This window comes from Ahaetulla prasina, chromosome 8 (genome assembly GCF_028640845.1).
Source record: "Ahaetulla prasina isolate Xishuangbanna chromosome 8, ASM2864084v1, whole genome shotgun sequence".
Taxonomy (NCBI): domain Eukaryota; kingdom Metazoa; phylum Chordata; class Lepidosauria; order Squamata; family Colubridae; genus Ahaetulla; species Ahaetulla prasina.
The window spans coordinates 94,269,144-94,290,738 of NC_080546.1; the positions used below are offsets into that span (position 1 = coordinate 94,269,144).

A 21,595-nucleotide genomic window follows, 5' to 3' on the forward strand; every position below is an offset into this window, starting at 1 on the left:
TCAATTCATTCTCCAAAGCACCTGAGGGCAAAACAAGAAACAATGGATGGAAACTAATCAAGGAGAGAAGCAACCTGGAATGAAGGAGAAATTCTCTGACAGTGAGGACAATTCACCAGTGGAACAGAAGTTGCCTTCAGAAGTTGTGGATGCTCCAACACTGGAGGTTTTTAAGAAGAGACTGGACGGTCACTCATCTGGAATGGAATAGGGCCGTGATGGCGAACCTATGGCACGCGTGGCCAAGGTGACACGCAGAGCCATCTTTCCAGGCACGCCAGCTGTCGCCCAACTCACCTGCAGCTGCACATGGTTGCCCCCCCCAGCAGATGTTCGGGCCTCCGGTGCGCATGCGTGCAATTCAGGGGACCCAGCTGGTCATCGGAGCTCTCCCACGCATGTGCGCATGAGAGTACTTCTGTGCAGTGTGCACATGCATAGATGGTTTCGCACGTGTGCACCGCACGCAGAGATGGTGTGATTGCACATGCAGCACATGGGAGTGTGTGCGAAAGGCATGCGCATGCATAGATGGTGCGGTTGTGTGCACAGCGCATGGGGGAGGAGCCACATGTTAGCGTGGATAGCACAGGTGCGCGCAAAGCACGTACTTGTTCAGCACTCGGTGAATAAAAGATTCGCCACCACTATAGGGTCTGCTGCTTGAGCAGGGGGTTAGACTAGAAGACCTCCAAGATCCCTTCCAGCTCTATTCTGATTGATGAAATGCTCCTTCTGGAGTTTTCCTTGTGCAAATGCAGCTCCGCTCTGTCCGTAGCCCACGAGCACAGAGGCTTCAGTGGGTTACAGGGCCGCATGCTTGAGGCACTCACCGACCTCCTTACAAGACCCCCATCACTCCCTAGGATATGTCATTCATGAGGCCTCTCCGTTTCTCTTAAAAATCCTGCCAAAGTGGCTTCTGCCCACTTTCATTTAGACTTCTTTTATGCAAGAAAACAGCAAGAGGATGTCTTCTTAATTGGCGTATGGTTTCCTATACATACACCCACAACTATCTAGGGCCTGGGCCTCCTTGTGTGCAGGGCTGCTTAGTGATGCCCCCCCCCTCCGGTGACAGACAGGTGGGCAGAGAGATGGGTAGTTAATTGTTTCTTAGGGGCAAATAACTCTGGATCATGCAAGACAATGGCTCGCATTGATCCCAGCGGCCCCAGCTTAGAACCGGCTTTAAATGAAACCAGATTGCATGCTCACTGCTGTGTCCCGGCCCATCCAGGGCTGCCGTGGCTTCTTGGAAACAGACCCTTCAGCGGCCCTCACAGGTCCTCCTCCTCCTCCTCCTCCTCCTCCTCCTGCTCTAATCTGCTGCAGATGCAGCCGCCACCCCAAGGTGGCTGCTTTCCAGGTCTAGGTCACACCTGCACCCGGATTGGAAGCCCACCGTCTCCAGCAAATGAAGCGGGCTCAGCCTTGCAGGGTCTCCACGAGCTCTGGGGCCTAAACTGAGGAGGTGCCTGCCTCCCAAGATGGGGGGTGGGGGTGGCATCACCCCTCAACCTGTTCTGAGAAGTGCATCTGAAGCTGCAGAGGTGCTCTGAAAGACAAGGAAGCCTCTGGGCTGAACATTTATTTATTTATTTATTGTTCACATTTTTATACCGCCCTTCTCCGAGGACTCGTGGCATCGGAGCGTGGAATTGTCTCCATGTCTTCTTGCCATCGTCATCCAACCCCAAATATTGCAGATTTTTTACCCTCTTCATTTTAAATATTAAAAAGTGTCTATTTTAACTTGGTGAAATAAATCAAAACCACTTCCCCTTTGCTTGTATTCTAGCATCCGTGTTGTCACCAATCCCCGTGATTTCCTCTGCAGTGGGTCCCCAGGATTTTGCAGGCTCCCTCTCCCCCTTTCTTTCAATGGACCAGAAAAAGCGCTCATGCTTGGCCAGGAGGGAGGCCTGCAGGGAGAACAGAGCAGAACATTTGCCCCCAACTTTAAGCTATGAAGATTCAAACCAGTCTGTAAAAAGATGAACCCAAGGCTTCCTAATTTTTTGCTTAGTTTACTTAATAAAACAGAACACAGAGGGGGGGAAATAAAATGACATCAACAAGAGAAAAAGAAAGCAAAAGGCTTCTCACAGATAGGCATGGACTTTTTTATGCAACGGTTTCAAGGAAAGACGAGCATATTTCATTGGGATCCTTGGGGTGTAACCTACGTCTTGGAGCAACTCGCATCGAGGCTTCCACCCACCGAGTAATGGGAGCCAAGCGTTCCTCTTTCCCCCATTCAGGGACTCCTCTTTGGCAAGGAGGATCCCTTCTGTTGTCCCACCATCAATTTCCACGTACTCGGTAGGTGGTGCAAAAGAATAGGGATATCCAAAAATATTAAATCATACCTTAGAGTTAAATTAATAGATTTAATCACCTTTCCCCAGACTATAATAACTTTAGGACATGTTTTAATGAATCTCCAACAAAATGGTATTTTAATAGCATCTTCAAAAAAATGGTGATTCGCCCATTTATTTTCTATCAAACACAATGAGTTCAATGAGTTTGAAATATTATTTTTGGTTGAATAAACCCTAATCTAAAATCATCTAAAATTTTTGACAGTAAGGCAAAACAATTTCCCATTGTTTGAGGAACCCTCAATTTCTTACTCTATTCATTCTTTAAAATTTGCCTATTAAATTGATTTATTGATAACAGATATAATTGTGGGCTTTTTTGTCTCATAAAATTTAATGATGCATTCTAATAATTCAGGTGTTTTTGAAGCTGAAAATGGTGCTGTTCCAAATTACAAATCAGTGGCCTCTGTAGTTCTAAAAACAGCAACTGAGGAGAACAGAAAAAAACCCAGTATTTGTCTTTTAAAAGAGAATGATCAAGCCAGCATTTCCAGCTCCAAGGGAATTTTTGTGCCTGCTAAGTACTTTTTTTGGTGTCTGCAGGTTTCTTTCACACAAGGATGCTGTGTGTCTCCAGAAGCTTCTCTCTCCCTCCCTTCCTCCTCACATGAGAGCACAACAATGAAAGATTGCTGTAGCATGTGTGTTTGTATGTTATTAATTTCTTGAACAAACATCTATATTTCCACTTTTCACTATATCATTCAAGGGGAGTAATCATGATTTTTAGGGATGGTTTTATTTTAATATCTGTCTTACCAGCTCAGTATTCCAATCTGGCATAGTATTTTTACACTTTTCAAACTCCTGTAATACTTTCATTCTCGCCCACAGAGAGAGTCATACTTGGTATGCGTTGCCTCCTCATCTGCACAGGAGTTCAAAGAAATTGCTAGCGATGTGGGTCAAAGGGGCTGGGGGAACCCCCTGCCCCACCTCCCATGCAACTTGGAGCCACTTCGAAGTTGGGCGGGAGAGGAGAGCAGCCCAATTTGCTTGCTGTGCAACACCTGGCAGTTCCCTCCCCCCTCCCCTAGTCTTCTTCCTGCAAAAGGAACAGACAGTCCCAGGGCCAGCAAGGCAACAGTTTTAAAAGAAGCCTCTGTTGCCCCCAGGAAGAAATGCCACCCCGGGGCAGAGAAGTCTTTCCCTCTTTGCCCCCCCCACACCGCCTCAGACCCCTCAGACTCAGAGGGGTCCAGCAGCTGCAGCAACTCTCTGATTCCCCACCTCCTTCCCACCTGCTGGTTGGGCCCTGGTGGGGGAGTGGTCATGAAGGGGCACCTCCCCTTCATGACACCTCCAAGGGAAGTGTCATGAAGGGGAGGAGCCCCTCCCTGGTCCAACCGGAGGGAGCTGGCAGGCCACCAAGAGAAAAGATATATAATATCTTTTAATAATAATAATTTTTAATAATAATATTATTATTTATAATATTTTTTTTAATTTTTTATTTTTTTAATAATAAAAAAGAGGAGGACTAATATTAGGAAACTGCGTAGTTTTATATTCCCTTCCATTCATGCCCAATTCATGATTGCATCTTGTTTATAAACCTTGACAAGGTTTTCAATTACTTTCTTCTCATTATTTCCCTCTTAAAAATCACACTCTGACAGCTGGGATTTCCCTTGTTTTGTGACACATGAAATACTGTACATTCTGGCTTAAATTTGGCCAAACCTCTATACTGAATCTCTGCTGTTCTTTTGTCATGGCTACGATTGGGTTTTCCAGTCCAGTCCCCAGAATTATAAATCGGGGATCCTGCCTGGTGAATTGATGAGTTTTTCAGCCTGGGACGGGTCCTTTTCCCCCCACTGAGGCCAATTTCTCTCCTGCATCTCTCAGCATGGATCTTATTATAGTAATTTGCATTGGTTCATTTCTTACTAGTGGAATTGTTCTGGAACTTTACCTAGTAGAATAAAAACTCCAAGATTTCAGTTCAGAGTTCAATTTCTACAATTTTTAAATAAACTATGTATTCTCCTTCAATTCTTACATGTAATTTTTAAAAGACCAGCACCTATGATTAAATCTACGTTCAGTGTTGCAACATTTCTAGTATTTGTTGTTACATGATTTTCTCTTAAATTATAGCATCGGAAAATTTTACCGATATTTTTTCTAAGTGCTCCTAGTGTTACATTATAATTGTTTCTTTAGAATGTTGCATTCACTTTATCATGAGATATTTTCTTGTAACTCTGTATTGTTCTTTTAATAAACATTGATAATACATTTTGGCCCAGTGAAAGTGTTCCTAGGCTGGGTTTTGTCTTAAAAACACTTCAGATCCCTTTTTATTCTTCCAGCGATCTGTAAATCCATCAGCCACGGTGGATTTGGCCCTTTATCAAAGAGCCATTTCAGTCTCTTTCTGGAGCCTGGATGCACCAGATTCAGATAATGCACAGAATTACACTTTTCTTGCAATAATTTTTTTCTACGACAAAAAGCATTTCAGGGCAATCTCAAAAGCAATATCCTACTAAAGACAAGATTACTACACTTATTACTGGTTTTTTTTTATATAGAAGTTCCTGTTTTTGTCCACCTCTGCCTTATAAATATGTCCCTTTAAGTTTTTGTCTTCTTTTCTATCTGCATTATTATCTCTGAAGTTTGATAATCAAGCAACGAATCACCGAACACCTAGAAGCAAACAAAGTAATAACCAAAAGCCAACATGGGTTTGTCAAAAACAGATCATGCCAGACTAATCTTATCGCATTCTTTGACAAAATGACAAAATTAGTAGACCAGAGGAATGCTGTCGATATAATTTACTTGGACTTCAGTAAAGCATTTGATAAAGTAGACCATAACCTACTACTAGATAAAGTAGAAAAACGTGGGTTAAACAGCACCACCACGAGATGGATTCGTAACTGGCTGACCAACCGTACTCAACGTGTAGTCCTCAACGGAACTACATCCACATGGAGGGAAGTATGCAGTGGAGTACCCCAAGGCTCTGTTTTAGGCCCAGTACTCTTCAACATCTTCATCAATGACTTGGACGAGGGGATAGATGGGGAACTCATCAAATTTGCAGATGACACCAAGCTGGCAGGAATAGCCAACACTCCAGAAGATAGGCTCAAGATACAGAAAGATCTTGACAGACTTGAACATTGGGCGCTATCTAACAAAATGAAATTCAACAGTGAAATAAGTAAGGTTCTACATTTAGGCAAAAAAAACCCCAAAATGCACAGGTACCGGATATGTGGTACCTTGCTCAATAGTAGTACCTGTGAGAGGGGTCTTGGAGTCCTAGTGGATAACCATTTAGATATGGGCCAGCAGTGTGCAGCAGCTGCTAAAAAAGCCAACACAGTTCTGGGCTGCATAAACAGAGGGATAGAATCAAGATCACGTGAAGTGTTAGTGCCACTTTATAATGCCTTGGTAAGGCCACACTTGGAATATTGCATCCAGTTTTGGTCGCCACGATGTAAAAAAGATGTTGAGACTCTAGAAAGAGTGCAGAGAAGAGCAACAAAGATGATTAGGGGACTGGAGGCTAAAACATATGAAGAACGGTTGCAGGAACTGGGTATGTCTAGTTTAATAAAAAGAAGGACTAGGGGAGACATGATAGCAGTGTTCCAATATCTCAGGGGTTGCCACAAAGAAGAGGGAGTCGGGCTGTTCTCCAAAGCACCTGAGGGTAGAACAAGAAGCAATGGGTGGAAACTGATCAAGGAGAGAAGCAACTTAGAACTAAGGAGAAATTTCCTGACAGTTAGAACAATTAATAAGTGGAACGACTTGCCTGCAAAAGTTGTGAATGCTCCAACACTGGAAATTTTTAAGAAAATGTTGGATAACCATCTGACTGAGATGGTGTAGGGTTTCCTGCCTGGGCAGGGGGTTGGACTAGAAGGCCTCCAAGGTCCCTTCCAACTCTGTTGTTATATTATATTATATTAAGTTCATTAGCCAGGCTGACATCTTCTAATGCTGACATTCTGCTGTTCGGGGATTTTATCATCATTCTAAATGAACAACTTGCATGGTAAAATAATTCACACTTTGGAAAAGCAATCTACCTCTATTTTTGAATTGTGTAATTTATTTATTTATTTTACTTTCAGGATTGTTTGTTTTCCTTTTCCAAATAAAATACGTATTCTTTGTCAGTCTTGCAATTTAAATTCTGGGATTGAAATTGACACTTTTTGATTGTGTGTGTGTTACTTAGGTAATGTATTCATTTTAATGGCCACAAGAAAACCATCCCTTTTCCCAATGCCTGCAGGCCTCACCTACGCTGCCAGCTCCATTGCCACGGCTGGGCCAGGCAAACAGCTGCTGGTGTGGGAGCCATTGGGGCTCAGCTCCCTTTTGACCCAGAACTCTGCACAAGGGGCTCCCCAGGGCTCAGGAGGGGCAGAGTGTCTGCAAGCACCATGGGGTCCATCCAGATTTGCTCGAGCACTTTCCAAGGAAAAGGAAACTTCTCAAACTGCCCAGATGCTGCAAGGGCGAGAAACTCTGCGTCTGTGGCTTTGCTGGGCTTGAACACATCCGCACATGCGGAGCTCTTGAGAAAGTTTCAGCATCTGGTGCTTCAGTCCAGATCCTGCTCAGAGCAGAGTGGCCAATGATTTGCCACAAACTAGAGAAAGCTCCTCCTCCTCCTCCTCCTCCTCTGAAGGTTTCTGCTCAAAACAATTAGACACAGTTTCTTTCCCCCCCCTTCCCCCCCCCGTGCCATCACTCTGCTGAAACGCTAATTCTCACAGCACGGTCTCAGACCTAAAGATATTTTACCCATGTAATACGCTGTATTGATATCATCCTTCTGATCTTCTCATCTTTCTTAATACCTTCTCCATGATTGAGCACTTGTTGTATTTTATGATTAATGATCGTAACTATGATCTATGACCTATCCTTTTGTCCTTTGCATGTACACTCAGAGCTTATACACCAGAGACAATTTCCTTGTATGTCCAAATACACTTGGCCAATAAAGAATTCTATTCTTCTCTTCTCTTCTCTTCTCTTCTCTTCTCTTCTCTTCTCTTCTCTTCTCTTCTCTTCTCTTCTCTTCTCTTCTCTTGCTACCAACCTGCCTTCCATTGAGGACCTGTATACTGCACAAATCAAGAAGAGGGCCGTGAAAATATTTACAGATCCCTCACATCCTGGACATAAACTGTTTCAACTCCTACCCTCAAAACGATGCTATAGAGCACTGCACACCAGAACAACTAGACACAAGAACAGTTTTTTCCCGAAGGCCATCACTCTGCTAAACAAATAATTCCTTCAATACTGTCAAACTATTGACTAAATCTGCACTACTATTAATCTTCTCATCATTCCCATCACCAATCTCCTTCCACTTATGACTGTATGACTGTAACTTTGTTGCTGGCAATCCTTATGATTTATATTGATATATTGACCATCAATTGTGTTGTAAATGTTGTACCTTGATGAACGTATCTTTTCTTTTATGCACACTGAGAGCATATGCACCGACAAATTCCTTGTGTGTCCAATCACACTTGGCCAATAAAAAATTCTATTCTATTCTATTCCCTTCCCTTCCCTTCCCTTCCCTTCCCTTCCCTTCCCTTCCAATTCCTATCCTATCCTATCCTATCCTATCCTATCCTATCCTATCCTATCCTATCCTATCCTATCCTATCTCTTTTATTATTTTCTATATTCTATTCTAGTCTGTTTTCTGTATTCTATTTTATATTTACTCTACTCCACTCCACTCCAATTTCCTGTTCTGTTCTGTTCTGTTCTATGAACAAGGATGGTCTTATTGGTTTTGTCAGTCCGCACTGTGCTCTTCTCTCACTTTCCCATCAGAGAGGTAGGCCCCTCAATGAAGAGCCCCCTCTAGATGAATGCAGCTATGCCAGGCCCCCTCTCCTGGCAAGGCTGAGGCCCTCAGGGAAAGGGGGGATGGCCCCCTCACCGCTTGCATCACCTGCTGCTACTGTCCAGGGGGGTCCCGGAGATCCAGGAGGAGGAAGAGGCAGCTCTCCCAGCTTGGCCAGCAACCCTTTATTTATTTATTTATTTATTTATTTATTTATTTATTTATTTATTTATTTATTTATTTATTTATTATTTGTCATAACACCATACATAAGCATAAGCATGAAGCAACAGTAGGACAGGAACAGTATTTATTTATTTATTTATTTATTTATTTATTTATTTATTTATTTATTTATTTAGATTTTTATACCGCCTTTCTCCCGAAGGACTCAGGATGGTGTACAGCCAAAAAGATAAAAACTCAATATATATACAATTAAAAACAAAAATTTAAAACAGAGCATATTACAAAAGGCCGACATTAAAAATTTAAAAATTTAAAGATTTAAAAATTTAAAAACCCTAAAACGATAAACCCCAATTAAAATTTAATAAAACTATTAAGCCAGTCCCGCTTGAATAAATATGTTTTTAGCTCACGGCGAAAGGTCCGAAGATCAGGCACTTGGCGTAGGCCAGGGGGAAGTTCGTTCCAGAGTGTAGGAGCTCCAACAGAGAAGGCCCTTCCCCTGGGGGCCGCCAGCCGACATTGTTTGGCGGACGGCACCCTGAGAAGACCCTCTCTGTGTGAGCGTACGGGTCGGTGGGAGGCATAAAGTAACAGCAGGCGGTCCCGTAAGTACCCGGGTCCTAAGCCATGGAGCGCTTTAAAGGTGGTAACCAAAATCTTGAAGCGCACCCGAAAGACTACAGGAAGCCAGTGCAGACTGCGTAGCAGTGGTGTTACGTGGGAGCAACGAGTGGCTCCCATTACTACTCACGCAGCCGCATTCTGGACTAACTGCAGCCTCCGGGTGCACCTCAAGGGCAGCCCCATGTAGAGAGCATTGCAATAGTCCAAACGAGAAGTGACCAGAGCGTGAGTGACCGTGCATAAGGCATCCCGGTCAAGGAAGGGACGCAACTGGTGAACCAAGCGTACTTGGTAGAAGGCCCTCCTGGAGACAACCGCCAGGTGTTCATCAAAAGACAGCCGTCCATCCAGGAGGACGCCCAAGTTGCGTACCCCCTCCCTTGGGGCCAATAACTTGCCCCCAACAGCCAGCCGTGGTTGCAGCTGACTGTACCAGGGTGCTGGCATCCACAGCCACTCCGTCTTGGAGGGATTGAGCTTGAGTCTGTTTCTCCCCATCCAGACCCGTACGGCTTCCAGGCACTGGGACAGTACTTCGACAGCTTCGTTGGGGTGGTCCGGGGTGGAAAAGTACAGCTGAGTATCATCAGCGTACAGATGGTAACTCACCCCGAAACCACTGATGACCTCCCCCAGCGGCTTCATATAGATGTTGAACAGGAGAGGCGAGAGAATTGACCCCTGAGGCACCCCACAAGTAAGGCGCCTCACGGACGACCTCTGCCCCCTTGTCAACACCGTCTGCGACCGGTCAGAGAGATAGGAGGAGAACCACCGATAAACGGTGCCTCCCACTCCCAATCTCTCCAACTGGTGCAGCAGGATACCATGGTCGATGGTATCAAAAGCCGCTGAGAGATCTAATAGGACCAGGGCAGAGGAACAACCCCTATCCCTGGCCCTCCAGAGGTCATCCACCAACGCGACCAAAGCCGTAGGCACGTTTGTGCTCTTATACATGCCCCTTATAGACCTCTTAGGAAAGGGGTGAGGTCAATAGTAGACAGTTTTTGGTTGAAGCTTTGAGGACTTTGAGAAGAGACCACAGAGTCAGGTAGTGTATTCCAAGCATTAACAACTCTGTTACTGAAGTCATATTTTCTGCAATCAAGATTGGAGCGGTTAACATTAATTTTCAATCTATTGTTTGCTCTTGTATTGTTGTGATTGAAGCTGAAGTAGTCTTCAACAAGAAGGACATTGCAATAGATGATTCTATGAGTTAAACACAGGTCCTGTCGGAGGCGGCGGAGTTCTAAGTTTTCTAAACCCAGGATTTCAAGTCTGGTGGTATAAGGTATTTTGTTGTATTCAGAGGTATTATGCCAAATAATAAAAAATAAAAATAAAATAAAAATAATAAAATAAAAATAAAATATGCCAAATAATAAAAATAAATAAATAAATAAATAAAAATAGGTATTATTTTGTTGTATTCAGAGGTATTATGCCAAGATGCAAATGCCAGAGGTTTCTGTCTCTGGTGCTGGATTCTGATTTCACTTTTTTTTTTTCCCTGTGTTACTGGTGGGAAAAATCAAATACACACACCTTGCCTAAATAAAGTTCTTTTTATAAATGTCAATGCTGGTGCCTTTCATAGCCACAAGGGGATTGCAAACTGGGGAGAGGGGATTACCTTGAGAGTCAGTGGGGAAAATCCCCTTTCCTCTTAATGCAGGTTTTAATGTTTTACACTGCCCGTGTTGAGTTCTATAGAAAAATTCAGGGGTTGGGCCTGAAAGCGGCCCATTTGTGGGGTGGTGGAGCCGGGTGCAGTCGGGCCTGCAGGGCTCTTAAATGGCAGCCAAGAAATACCAACTTCATGCCCCCACCCATGGCTCTGTTGCTGAGGGTGGGTCTGTTCCTCAAGGGAGGCAGATCAGATGGAGGAGGGCCGAAAGAAGCATTTTCAGGGAAGACCGGGTGCCCTCAGAAGAGGCAGGAGGGATGGCTGACTTTACTCAAATTTCATCTCTTGGGAGAGGGATTAATACAATACAGAACAGGGGAAATCTCTCCAAAAACATGTGGAAGCTATTTATGGATTATGCTGATGGGCCTGGCACTAATGTATGAAAATATGCAATACTGCTGCATTTGTTGGAACGATTGCCACATAATGAAGGTTTTATCGGTGAATTATGCATTCCTCCTCAAGTTGTATATTCAAAGAAGAGCCGAAGAGGAGGGATGGCTTTGTTTCGAGATGACTGGGGGGGGTGTTGCTAAGCTCTCCTGCTTTGACAGAGAGGCCCTCTCCTTTGCCCAAGGCCTCCTCCTCCACCACTGAGGAGAGGCAGTTGTGAGGCTTGGTGCCTCATCCTGACAAGCGCTGAGCACCTCCATCCGTCCGGGAAGAGCCAGAGGGCCAGCACAAGAGGGGCACACCTTGGAAAGAGGAGCCCCACGTGGGCCAGAAAGGGGACCTGCAGCCCAGCCCTGACTTAATCAGAGCACAAACACAAAGGAATTCTGGGAAAGCTCCCCAATGTCTCCACCCAAAAGATGGTGGGAAAAAGAGGAGGAACAAGGGTTTACTCCCATATCACACAAAGTGGAGGAAATGGCAGGTGGGTGAGGTTGTCGTAGATTCAGTGGGATCTGTTCCGCCTAACAAACATGGCATGGATGATCTCCTATTTTTGAAATTAGAACAGGCCTTCTTATCTGGATGCTCTCTCAGGTGTGACACAAGAGTTCTAAGTAAGGCAATAAACAGATGTTAGAATTACGCTGCTTAATAATTTTGGCTGATGTATTTTGGTAGAATGAAATTTGATGGTATTACCTAGTGGCTGGAGATCTTCAGACAGCATCTGTCTCATATAACAGTTTTCCAGAGTATCCAAATCCAGAACGTAAAATAAACCATAAAAATGTGTAATTACAACATTGCGTAAATATATACTTTTCATTCATATATCATCTATTAGTTGCCATTTTTTGTGTGCTTTTCCTGACAATGAAAGGCTTAAGGAAGGATAATAGGCATATGCCTTACGTTGGTCTTCATAATTAACCAGCTAATAAAACCAAACATTTAAATTCTGCTTCAGCGAGTAGATCCATAACTTGTCAGAGCAGTCAGCAAAATCAAGTCAGCAGATTGTCAGCTTTGGAAGCCATACTAGGCCGAAGGCTTCCACACGCTGCCACTTTCTCCGGGGTGTGAAAGTAGGAGGGGGTGAGGGTACAAGGGGCTATTAGACATAACAACATTTTTCCTCCTGGTCAAGGTCAGGCTGGGCTCACATCTGGAGGAGGAGTAACCAGAGTAATGCTTCGACATGGGAGGGTTGAGGATTGGAACATGTGACCGGCAGAGGGGTCATGAGGGTGGAGATTTTGGAGTTTGTATTACTGAGGGAGGAACCCGAATCCGCAACTGTGCCAGTTTACCTATGCTAGTAAAAGAAGTTTGAAAGATGTTGGCTTCGGAGTCTTTTCTGCAGGAGGGGTTTTCTGGAACGCTGACACCGATCTTTTCCAATATTCAGCCTCTTCTCACTTTTGCTAGTAGGCTATCAACTTTCAGTCCCCCAAACAGCTTAATCCTCGGATCCACAACGGTTATGCAACTGTTTATATTTTTTCCATTCTGCTTTCCTTGCTTCTGAAAAATGGGTTTCTTTTCTAATTGTGCCGAAGGAGACACATTGTGCTAAACCATGTTCTAGTTGCTGAATCACTTATTCCATTATTCCTCTAATTTGTGAAATTTCACTGAGCTTTGCACATTATTTCTACTATAATGGCAAAGAAGGAATTCTCAATAAGGAAAGAAAAATGCTAAATCAGTCACCTACTGCTATAATTCACAGGTGCCTCTTCTGGATTTAGCCCAACCAGGTAATGCGTTTACCCAAAGCACTGAAGATGTACAGGAAACCTCTTTTTCATTTTGTGGTTGACCAATTCAGGCAGATGCTTCCTTAGACAAAGTGGGACATATTGCCAGAGAAGTGGCACATGGCCGACATCTCTGGCAGGCACCAGAAGCTTTTGGTGGAACCTCCAGCAGGTTTTGGCTGTTGAGCACGTGGCTGGAGGGTCCTTTGGATTCCAGAGCAGCGGGCAGATGATAAGGCTTGGGGGTGGGCACAAGCTAGCCTTGCTTAGCCCCCCTCCATACTAGAACACCTAAGCTGTGGCAGCTTTAAGAAAGAGCAGAGCAGCAGTTTTTCATCTCCCTCAGAGCATCTGCCAAAAGGGCGCAAGAGGGTTCAGAAAGTAGGATGCGGGGTGTGTGGGGGGGGGTGGGGGGGGGGGCTGAGCCAAGCTGTCATGGTCATAGATGACTTCAGCCCAGCAGTGGAGAAAGACATAAATTCTCACCAGTGGAAAAATCCCTATAATTGTTATTTGAAAGTCTATTAGGGATCCACGGGAGCCATTATTAGGGATCCACGGGAGCCAGGGCGTGATTCCAGTCCTTCCCAGGTAATTCTAAAATTGGGCCTACAATATGGAAAGTGATTTGGAATGATGGAGCTCCACCACTGACCGGTTTCCAATCTTCTCTTGCTGGATGAGTGGACAATCCCTTTTCCTTAGTCATAGTCAGGCCTGGGGTGGTGGGTGGCGAGTGGCTATTTTCTTGGCTGCCTTTGACAAGACAGGGAATGAGGGAATGCTGCTATTGGGGAGAGGGGCGTTGGACCCACTGAGAGGTAGAAATTAAAGGCTCTGTCTTGGCTGCCCTGGTTATGGTTGTGGAGGTGATGGTGGGGTAACCAGAGAGAGAGAGTCTCTCTGTAGCCCTGGTTCTTACCTTCCTGAGGCTCAGGGCCGTTTGGCTGCTGGGTTGTGGTTTCTTCAAGGAGGGAAGGAAGGAGTTAATCTCTTTGGCTCCCCTCCTCGGCCTCCCCCCTGGCAGTCCATCCCAGTTCCACTATGAAGGGGCACCATTATTCCTTGCCACCCCCTTCCCTTGCTGAGAAGGGCCCTCCTGCTTGCAATTTGTTACAGAAATCCCTGCCAAAATGCCCCCAACACATACTTCACTATGTTTTCTCTCAAAAGAAGTTTATGGACATTTTTTTCTGCTTTAAAAATTCAACATTTGAAGGAACTTAGTTTGGAAGCGTCTTGTTTGACATTTGTTTCAGTTTGGTGCATTTAATTCTTTAATAGCAATTTCAATTTCCTGTAAATTCTGTTCTAGTGAAAGGGATTTACTTTTACATTGTATGTGAAGAACAATGTAATATGTGGTCCATATTGGTTAGGGTTAGGGTTATACATATATCCAGCATCCTTAATTTTCATGAGCAGGAACTGGCCATAGTCACAGGTACAGTCCAGGATCTGCCCCTTGCTAAACACAGCAAAACTTTAAGCCTCTCAGCCCTCTGGGACCTCTAGAAGGGGCGGGGGGGGGTTGCAATGTGAGAAGAAAGAAAACCAAAAACCGGGAAAGCTGCTTGGTGTGACCAAGGCTTTCACAGGCTTCCCTGCTTACATCAGGGGTGCTGATTGTTGCTCTCTCAAGAACCAAAGCCTGCAGGAAAGCGCAAAGAGGAAAGGGAAACAGTGGGTTTATTTTCTAAAGTGTGCAATGGGACACCTGATCTCTTTGCAACAGTTAAGGACTGTTTGTCAAGTTCACACCCATGAGTGAATCTCTCTAGAAGGCATTAGACAAAGATTAGGCAATCTTGTTGTAAGCCTGCTTTATTATTGTTGTTGCCATTACTTTGCTGTAGACCTCAGAACCATAAAGCATAGAAGGGAGATCTTTGGCCAAGGATCTTATAATACAAAAAGGGACAAGCACAAGGGAGGAGAGACAAGAAAGAAGGTGCAGACAAAGACAATAGAGGAAAAAATAAAGAAAAATGAAGATGACAAGGTTAAGATGCTGCCAACAATGGCAACGTGAACTAAAGCTGGCCAATGCTATTGATACGGTCAACTGTGAGTGGCTGGCAGAGATGATTGTAAAAGAAAGTTTAATAATTAGCTGCAAGCTGTTCTGTCAAATCCAGATCTGAAACTGACTTTGTGCACAGTCAGACACTAATCCTGACATAAAATTCAGAGGATTCCCTTGCTTTTCAGAGATGAGAATATTTGCAGTGTTCAAATATTGTTAACTTTATAGTGAGCTCAAAAGGAAGTGACTGCAATGTCTCATTTAAAAGGGGGATGGAATTTGATTATGCAGTAAAAATGTGTACAAGAATGTCAGGGTTCAATCAGGGTTAAATCTTTTAGGTTCTTCAATCTTCCAATTTTTTGGACCATATTTGTTAGACCTATTAAAAGGTAGCAAGACAGAAGAATCCGTCGATTGTACTCTTAAGGTATCTTCTAGATACGGATTTGTAAAATACATGAAGGCCTGAGTACCAGGGATGAATCACGCTTTCCTATGAGATGGAGAATGCAGGACTAACTCAGTTTGTCTCCACTGAGGGTTGTTTGAATTTCACTCATCTGAATCACCTTCTCAGGTAAACAACAATCTTCTCTGCTATTGTTTAGGGCTGGCTAACTTGCCAGGGGGAAAAAGAGGCTGTGAGAAGCCAGGTGTGCCCTTGTCTTTTGTGGATGTCTGGTAACAAATGGTTACAACAGAGCCCTCCTCTGATCCACCTCACTCTTCACTGCTGAAGCTGGAGGACTCTGGGGGAGGCTGAGTCTCTGAAGGATTCTTCCACTGGCTGCAGACCAGGAGCTTTTGAAGCAAAAGAAGAGAGAAAAACTCACAGGGGACACTGGTGTGCACCTCTACACACAGCTCAAGAGAATTATTTGTAAATCAATTATTAAAAGACAGCCTCTTTTTATATGAAGACTTTGAACATTGAGATTTTTTTTCTCTAATGTCCCATGCTTCTATTGCACTAAGAATAAGTGAAGAGTTCTCCATCTTCAATCACTGGGGAAAAAATAATCCCCACCCAGACACTGAGAAGCAGGGAAATAGGACAGATTTCATATTTTATATAAATTTAGTTTCTAATGCTAAATACTATAAAAAATACAATCTGGAATGACCCCTTGAGCAATTCTGGTGACCGAGGCATGGCAGCAGCAAAAGGTTAACACTCATCTCTTTCTAACGAAGTTTGGGGGGCTCCCACATCTCACAAGACTGGGACCATTTAAAATATTTTGAGGTCAGGCAACATTTTAAATCCCTGCCATATTTCTCCTTCTTTTTCAGAAGTAATTCTAGGTTCCAGATGGGATATTTCCAGCTAAAATTCAGGAAAGCTTTTCAAGTCCTGAACTAATTCTTGAGAGGCAGAGAGTAAATGAAGGTAAACAAATTAAGTTTGACAGATTTTGGATTAGGAGAAGCTCTCTGGGTAGACAGAGTGCAAATCAGGAACATCTCTCACCATTTTGGAGGAAAAGGCAGGATCCAAACTGGGTTAACCATGGCCAAGAAACACCGAGTCTGTCAGCCTGCTCGGGAGTAGCAGCCCAGCGCCAGGGTCCTGTGCAGCCCGGGACACTCCCGGACGGAGCACTGATCGGCCCACCCGGGGTCTCCTTCAAAAGCGGCGCCCCTCCCCACCCGCCATGTCCGCGTTGCTGAGAGGCTCTTTGGGAATCTAAGCCGGCTCCGAAACCGATTCGTTTCCCGTCTCTGAACCCAGCTACGGGAGGAAAGAAAAAGCAGCCAGGGCCATTCAGAACTACGGTATTTAATCGTTTAACCGTTTAAGTGCGGAATGGAGGCCGGATTCCAGAATGCATCAAATTTTGTCCTCTGAGGTTTTTATTTCCTTGGAACTCGAGAGGACTGGACTATTTCAAACCTTACCCAGCGCTCCAAAGGAGGCCGGACAGGGGTCCCACGCGGATCCAGCGTCACCTGCTGAGGGCCCTTGGCTGCTCTTCCCAGAGGCCACCTGGGGAAGCGGTAGAAAGGACGCCTCCTTTCATCCCAGGGCTGTGGCTGCCTCTTGGCTCCTTCCCCCTCCGAAGGAGGTCCAAGACTGGGCCCCAGAAGGCGGTGGGCAAATTCCACGCCGTCCCGAGATAAGGAGCCACGAAAAGCGCTAATCTGTCGGGTGAAGCGCCGTTGGAATCTGGGAAACAGAGAGGAGAGGGGAGCAGGCTATCCCACGTACGCACCCCTTCTACTTGAGGAGAAGCCTCGGCTGGCCCGCGTGGAGGAAGGAGCTCCGTTCGCAGAGAGCCGGGCCCAGCCCCAAAACCCGTTTTTCCAGCGGGAAAAGGTGAGCCCAGCCAGGAGATATTTGGGTGCCGTCTTGGCAGGACTTGTGGGTGCTCTCTCTCTCTCTGCCGTGCCCACAGAAACCACGCACGCCTCTTGCACAAATTCACAAAGATGCCGGAACCCCAGCCAGACCGGAGAGGAGACCAGAAAGGCCACGCTTCAAAGGAAGCAAAAAAGTCATTTATTTCCTCAGAAAATCAGCTGGAAGAAGATTGCCCAATGGTGTGGAAAGAGCCCGAAGTATAAATCACAAGGCAAAGCCCAGGCGCCTCTGATAAGGCCGGGAGAGAGAAATCTTTGTCCCCGCGACTTGTTTCTCCCTCGGGAGGCAGCAAAGCCTGCGCTCCAAAGAGCCCCGCCTCTTTTCTTCATTTGCATGCAGCAACCCAAAGCGGGGAGGGGGCTTTGAATCTCACCTGCTTGATGTACCCCAGGCAGCCAATTTGAGCCGAGCGCAGGACAGGAAGAGGGACCAGCAGAGGGAAAGTCCCTCTTCCAGAAGCGTCAAGTGGGGGGGGGATATGCAGGTCTGTATTTTAAACGAAAGAACTCCGCCCCCTCCCAATATGGTGATTTCAAGCTGAAGGTTTTTTTTCTCTCTTAGAAAAAGAGAGAAGAGATGGCTTCCTGATCCCGTTTTTCCCAATTGCCCCATTTTCAGCTTCCCTTCCCCCTTCCTCCTCTCCCCTCCCCTCCCCTTTTTTCTCTCTTCCTTCCCTTCCCTTCCCTTCCTCAAGCCCCACTCTCACTTGCTCTCTTCAGCTGCTCTTCTCTTCAGACCTGGACAACTGCAACCCCCCACCCCACTCTCCGTTCATCTCTGCCCACGATTTAAATGAAACCGCGTCCCAGTCTCTCTTCCTTGCGGGCTGGAGGCAAATCCAGCCTTGGCCTATCGCAGCCTCCCACTCGGCCACCGCTGATCCTGGAGGAAGCTCAGCTGAGCTGCTGCAGGTGCGCTCGGAGGCCCCTGGTGGGAAGCTGCCCTCTCCTCCTCCCCTTTCCACCCAGGAGCCCGGACCTCCGGGACCCTCTCTCGAGTCTGGAAGCCCCCCTCGCTCCCTCGCGGCTTCCAGGCAAGGGCTGTTGCTGGAGAGGCGGCGATTCCTGCAGGAAAAACGGAGGCGATAACGGCCCGCTTTCTCTCACTGTGGCGGGGCAACAAAAAACGACAAGTGAAGCCAGACGGACCTTCCCTGATTCTTTGCCAATTTCAGCCGCTTTCCCAAGGAAGTCCGAGAGGCGGTAGCTTGGGGCAAACAGCTTTCACTCTTCAAGCGACCCTTTCTTCCTTCCTTCCTGGGCAGAATCCAAGGTGAATGAAGGGAGCCGACTGCAGCGCAGCGCCTCACAACCGGGAGAACTGCTGGGGAGTCCCGCAGAGGGACCCAGCAGGCCTTGTGCTGAAGGCGGCAGCGGACAAGGTCTTAAAATTTAATGTGTTTATCTGTCAATAATTTGTCAAATAAATAAATCGATGACACCACCCTGACTCAAAGTATCTTTTCCCCAAAAGGAAGGAAAGAAGGAAGGAAGGAAGGAAGGAAGGAAGGAAGGAAGGAAGGAAGGAAGGAAGGAAGGAAGGAAGGAAGGAAACTGGTGGGTGGGAAGCCTTGAGATAGCCTGGGGTGAGATCTGCAAATGCTCTGGGCTTCAAGGCCAGAGTCCACTGGAAAAGTCTCAGCACTTATTAAATCTCTTCAGGTAGAATTAAAATGTCAGAACAGCAATTTAATGTCCACATCAGTGAAACTGGTTAGATGCGCCATCATAAAGAACAAGTGATTGTTACATATTTCATTGAACATAAAAATGCACAAAGGTCTGTGCAAATGCCAGATGGAAACCTGGGAATCTGGTGATGGCTTGTCTCACCCTGGTCTCCTTCCTGAGGACTGGTGACTCTAGCAGACATTCAGAGGGCTGCAGTGCCATTTGTCTCTACCCATAACCTCTCCAGGATGCCTAACATGGGAAGAGGTGGGTTTGGTGGTTTCCAGTTGAAATATACTGTCTTCTGAGGCATCAAATCCTTCGCAAATAAATTGCAGGAGAAGGAGTGGCAGAACCTGGGGTGGAGTTAAAAGAGGGAACAGCCTTGAATCCCTATGTAATCACAAATTAAGTCCAACCCCCTTTGAATTCCATGGACCCTTATCTAACTCCTTGCAGGTGCTTATCATTACTGGTAGTTGACAAAATTCCTGTACAAAGACTTTTTAGCAATAAATCAGTTTCATTGGATCTTAACGTGGACCTGGTCTTTTCTACCTGATATAAATCAATCGAAGAAACTACAATGGAAATAGCTGAGCTTGAAGTAACAGCAGAGTGACTATGGGTGGGCACATCAAAAAGTCAAGATGGCAGCCCTAAAATGAATAAAGTGAAACAGCCATGTTGACTTTTCTCATGGACAAACTCTGATATTTGGTTTTTTTTTCTTGCAGACATTTCATTACCCAAACTACCTATCAAAATCTCCCAGACTCCGACATTGACAGGGCAAAGCCCTGGAATAAAAACTGAGCGCCAACCTCCCTCCTTACTAGCACTGATGAAGTTACCTAGTTGGGTCATGAAACATCTGCAAGAAATCCACCAAGCTCAGAGAGCACCAAGAACCCTCATTCGTTGGACAATTTTGGGCAACAGGGCCTCTGGTGGCTCAGCAGACTAAGTCTGTCTGTTATTAACACAGCTGCTTGCAATTACTGCACCTTCAAGTCCCACCAGGCCCAAGGCTGACTCAGCCTTCCATCCTTTATAAGGTACCCAGATTGTTGGGGGCAATAAAAGTTGACTTTGTATATAATATACAAATGGATGAAGACTATTGCTTAACACAGTGTAAGCTGCCCTGAGCCTTCGAAGAAGGGTGGGATATAAATTCAAATTTTAAAAAAAAAACCAGGAAACTCGTCTTGATCTTGATGCCTTGATCTTGCAGCCAGTGGTCCCAAGTAATTCCCAGCCAGAATGGTTTTGGACGACGGTGATAACTTCACCTCCCCTGCAGGGTTTCTGAGCTGTGTCTCCTGCCTGGGCCCCGATGGCTATCACTGTCGCCCCCTCTTTGTGCTGATGGATCAGAGGAATCGATTGAGGGGGGGGGAGCAGTTCAGTAGACCCTAGAGACTGAAGCTGCCTTTGATGAGGGAAGCACCATGCAACCCAGCAGCAAAGTGAGGGAGGAGATATGCGACCCTCATAAAATCTATGTGGTCTGGAAAGGGTGGTAACTTTGGGGAACTCATAAGGGCAAAATACAAGGAGATTCAAAATCAATTGAATGAATTGTCTCAAAGGTGCTTTTTCCAAAAGGCAACTTTTCAAGGAAGACCTTTGGCTTCTCATCCAAGAAGCTTCTTCAGTTCGGTTGACTCAGAACTGAAGAAGCTTCTTGGATGAGAAGCCAAACGTCTTCCTTGAAAAGTTGCCTTTTGGAAAAAAGCACCTTTGGGACAACCGTGAGCTGGATGACTGAGTGAGAATCTCCATAGGCAACCAAATGAATTGTATGCGACCATGCACAGATATAAGACAAACGGCTGCTAGATGGCTTTAAAGGGGGCCAGGCAAATTACAGGCAGCCCTCGCTAAAGGCAGTAGTTGCCACACGCAATCCTGAAGGGCAACATCACGTGACCGTGCCGTTAGGGATGGAAACCCCAGCAGTCTCCGTTGCTGTCATGAAGGAAATCATCGCGGTGCCCAAGCAAGAACGTCACGTGGTTCTCACTTGTCACCTCCCATTAGTTGCCCCTCTTGACCCGGGGAAGCTGGCATGGCCCTTGTCAGAAGCCGCCAAGGAAAAACCAGAAACGAATCGAGCCAGCAAATGCTGATCGCGTGACCGCAGGGACTCTGCGAGGGATGTAACTGTGAGGACCGTCCTACCTATCACTGGCTCAGCCGAGTTGCAAGTTCGATCCCTCATGAAGTGAGGACCACCTATGATGGACAACGGGCGCTGCCAGAGCAGCCGGTTTTCCCGCAGGAACCGACCGGACCGGGTGCCAGGCTAGGTGCAGGGCGGGCGATGCCTTGCCCGAACTTACTGCCCCCCAGTAGATAGCGGCGAGGGGGAGCGGGGGGGGGCTGGTTTCGTGCAAGGCTAGAAATGCTTTGGAAGCGCGATGAGTCCCTCCGATACTCGGGAGCTGCCTTGACCACAGCACGAGAGGCTCGAGAGCCGGCCTCATAAACAGAAGCGCCTTTCCCAGATCGCCCCGTTTCATTCTGCTTCCTTCCGACCACAGCCGGAGCCCCAAGGCCGAATCTCGGCCCTACCCTTGAAGGAGCACTCAGAGAGAGTAGATCACAGCAACC

The 21,595-nt window shown here is 46.0% G+C and overlaps 1 protein-coding gene across 1 annotated transcript; it reads left to right on the forward strand.

The window, feature by feature from the left end:
* The first annotated feature begins 16,328 nt into the window (after window positions 1-16,328).
* Window positions 16,329-18,729, forward strand: LOC131203523 (uncharacterized). The gene is made up of 3 exons (XM_058193825.1): window positions 16,329-16,334; window positions 16,947-17,261; window positions 18,026-18,729. The coding sequence occupies exons 1-3, from the start codon at window positions 16,329-16,331 to the stop codon at window positions 18,392-18,394; spliced, it is 690 nt and encodes a 229-aa protein (XP_058049808.1). The 3' UTR covers window positions 18,395-18,729.
* Window positions 18,730-21,595: the final 2,866 nt, after the last annotated feature.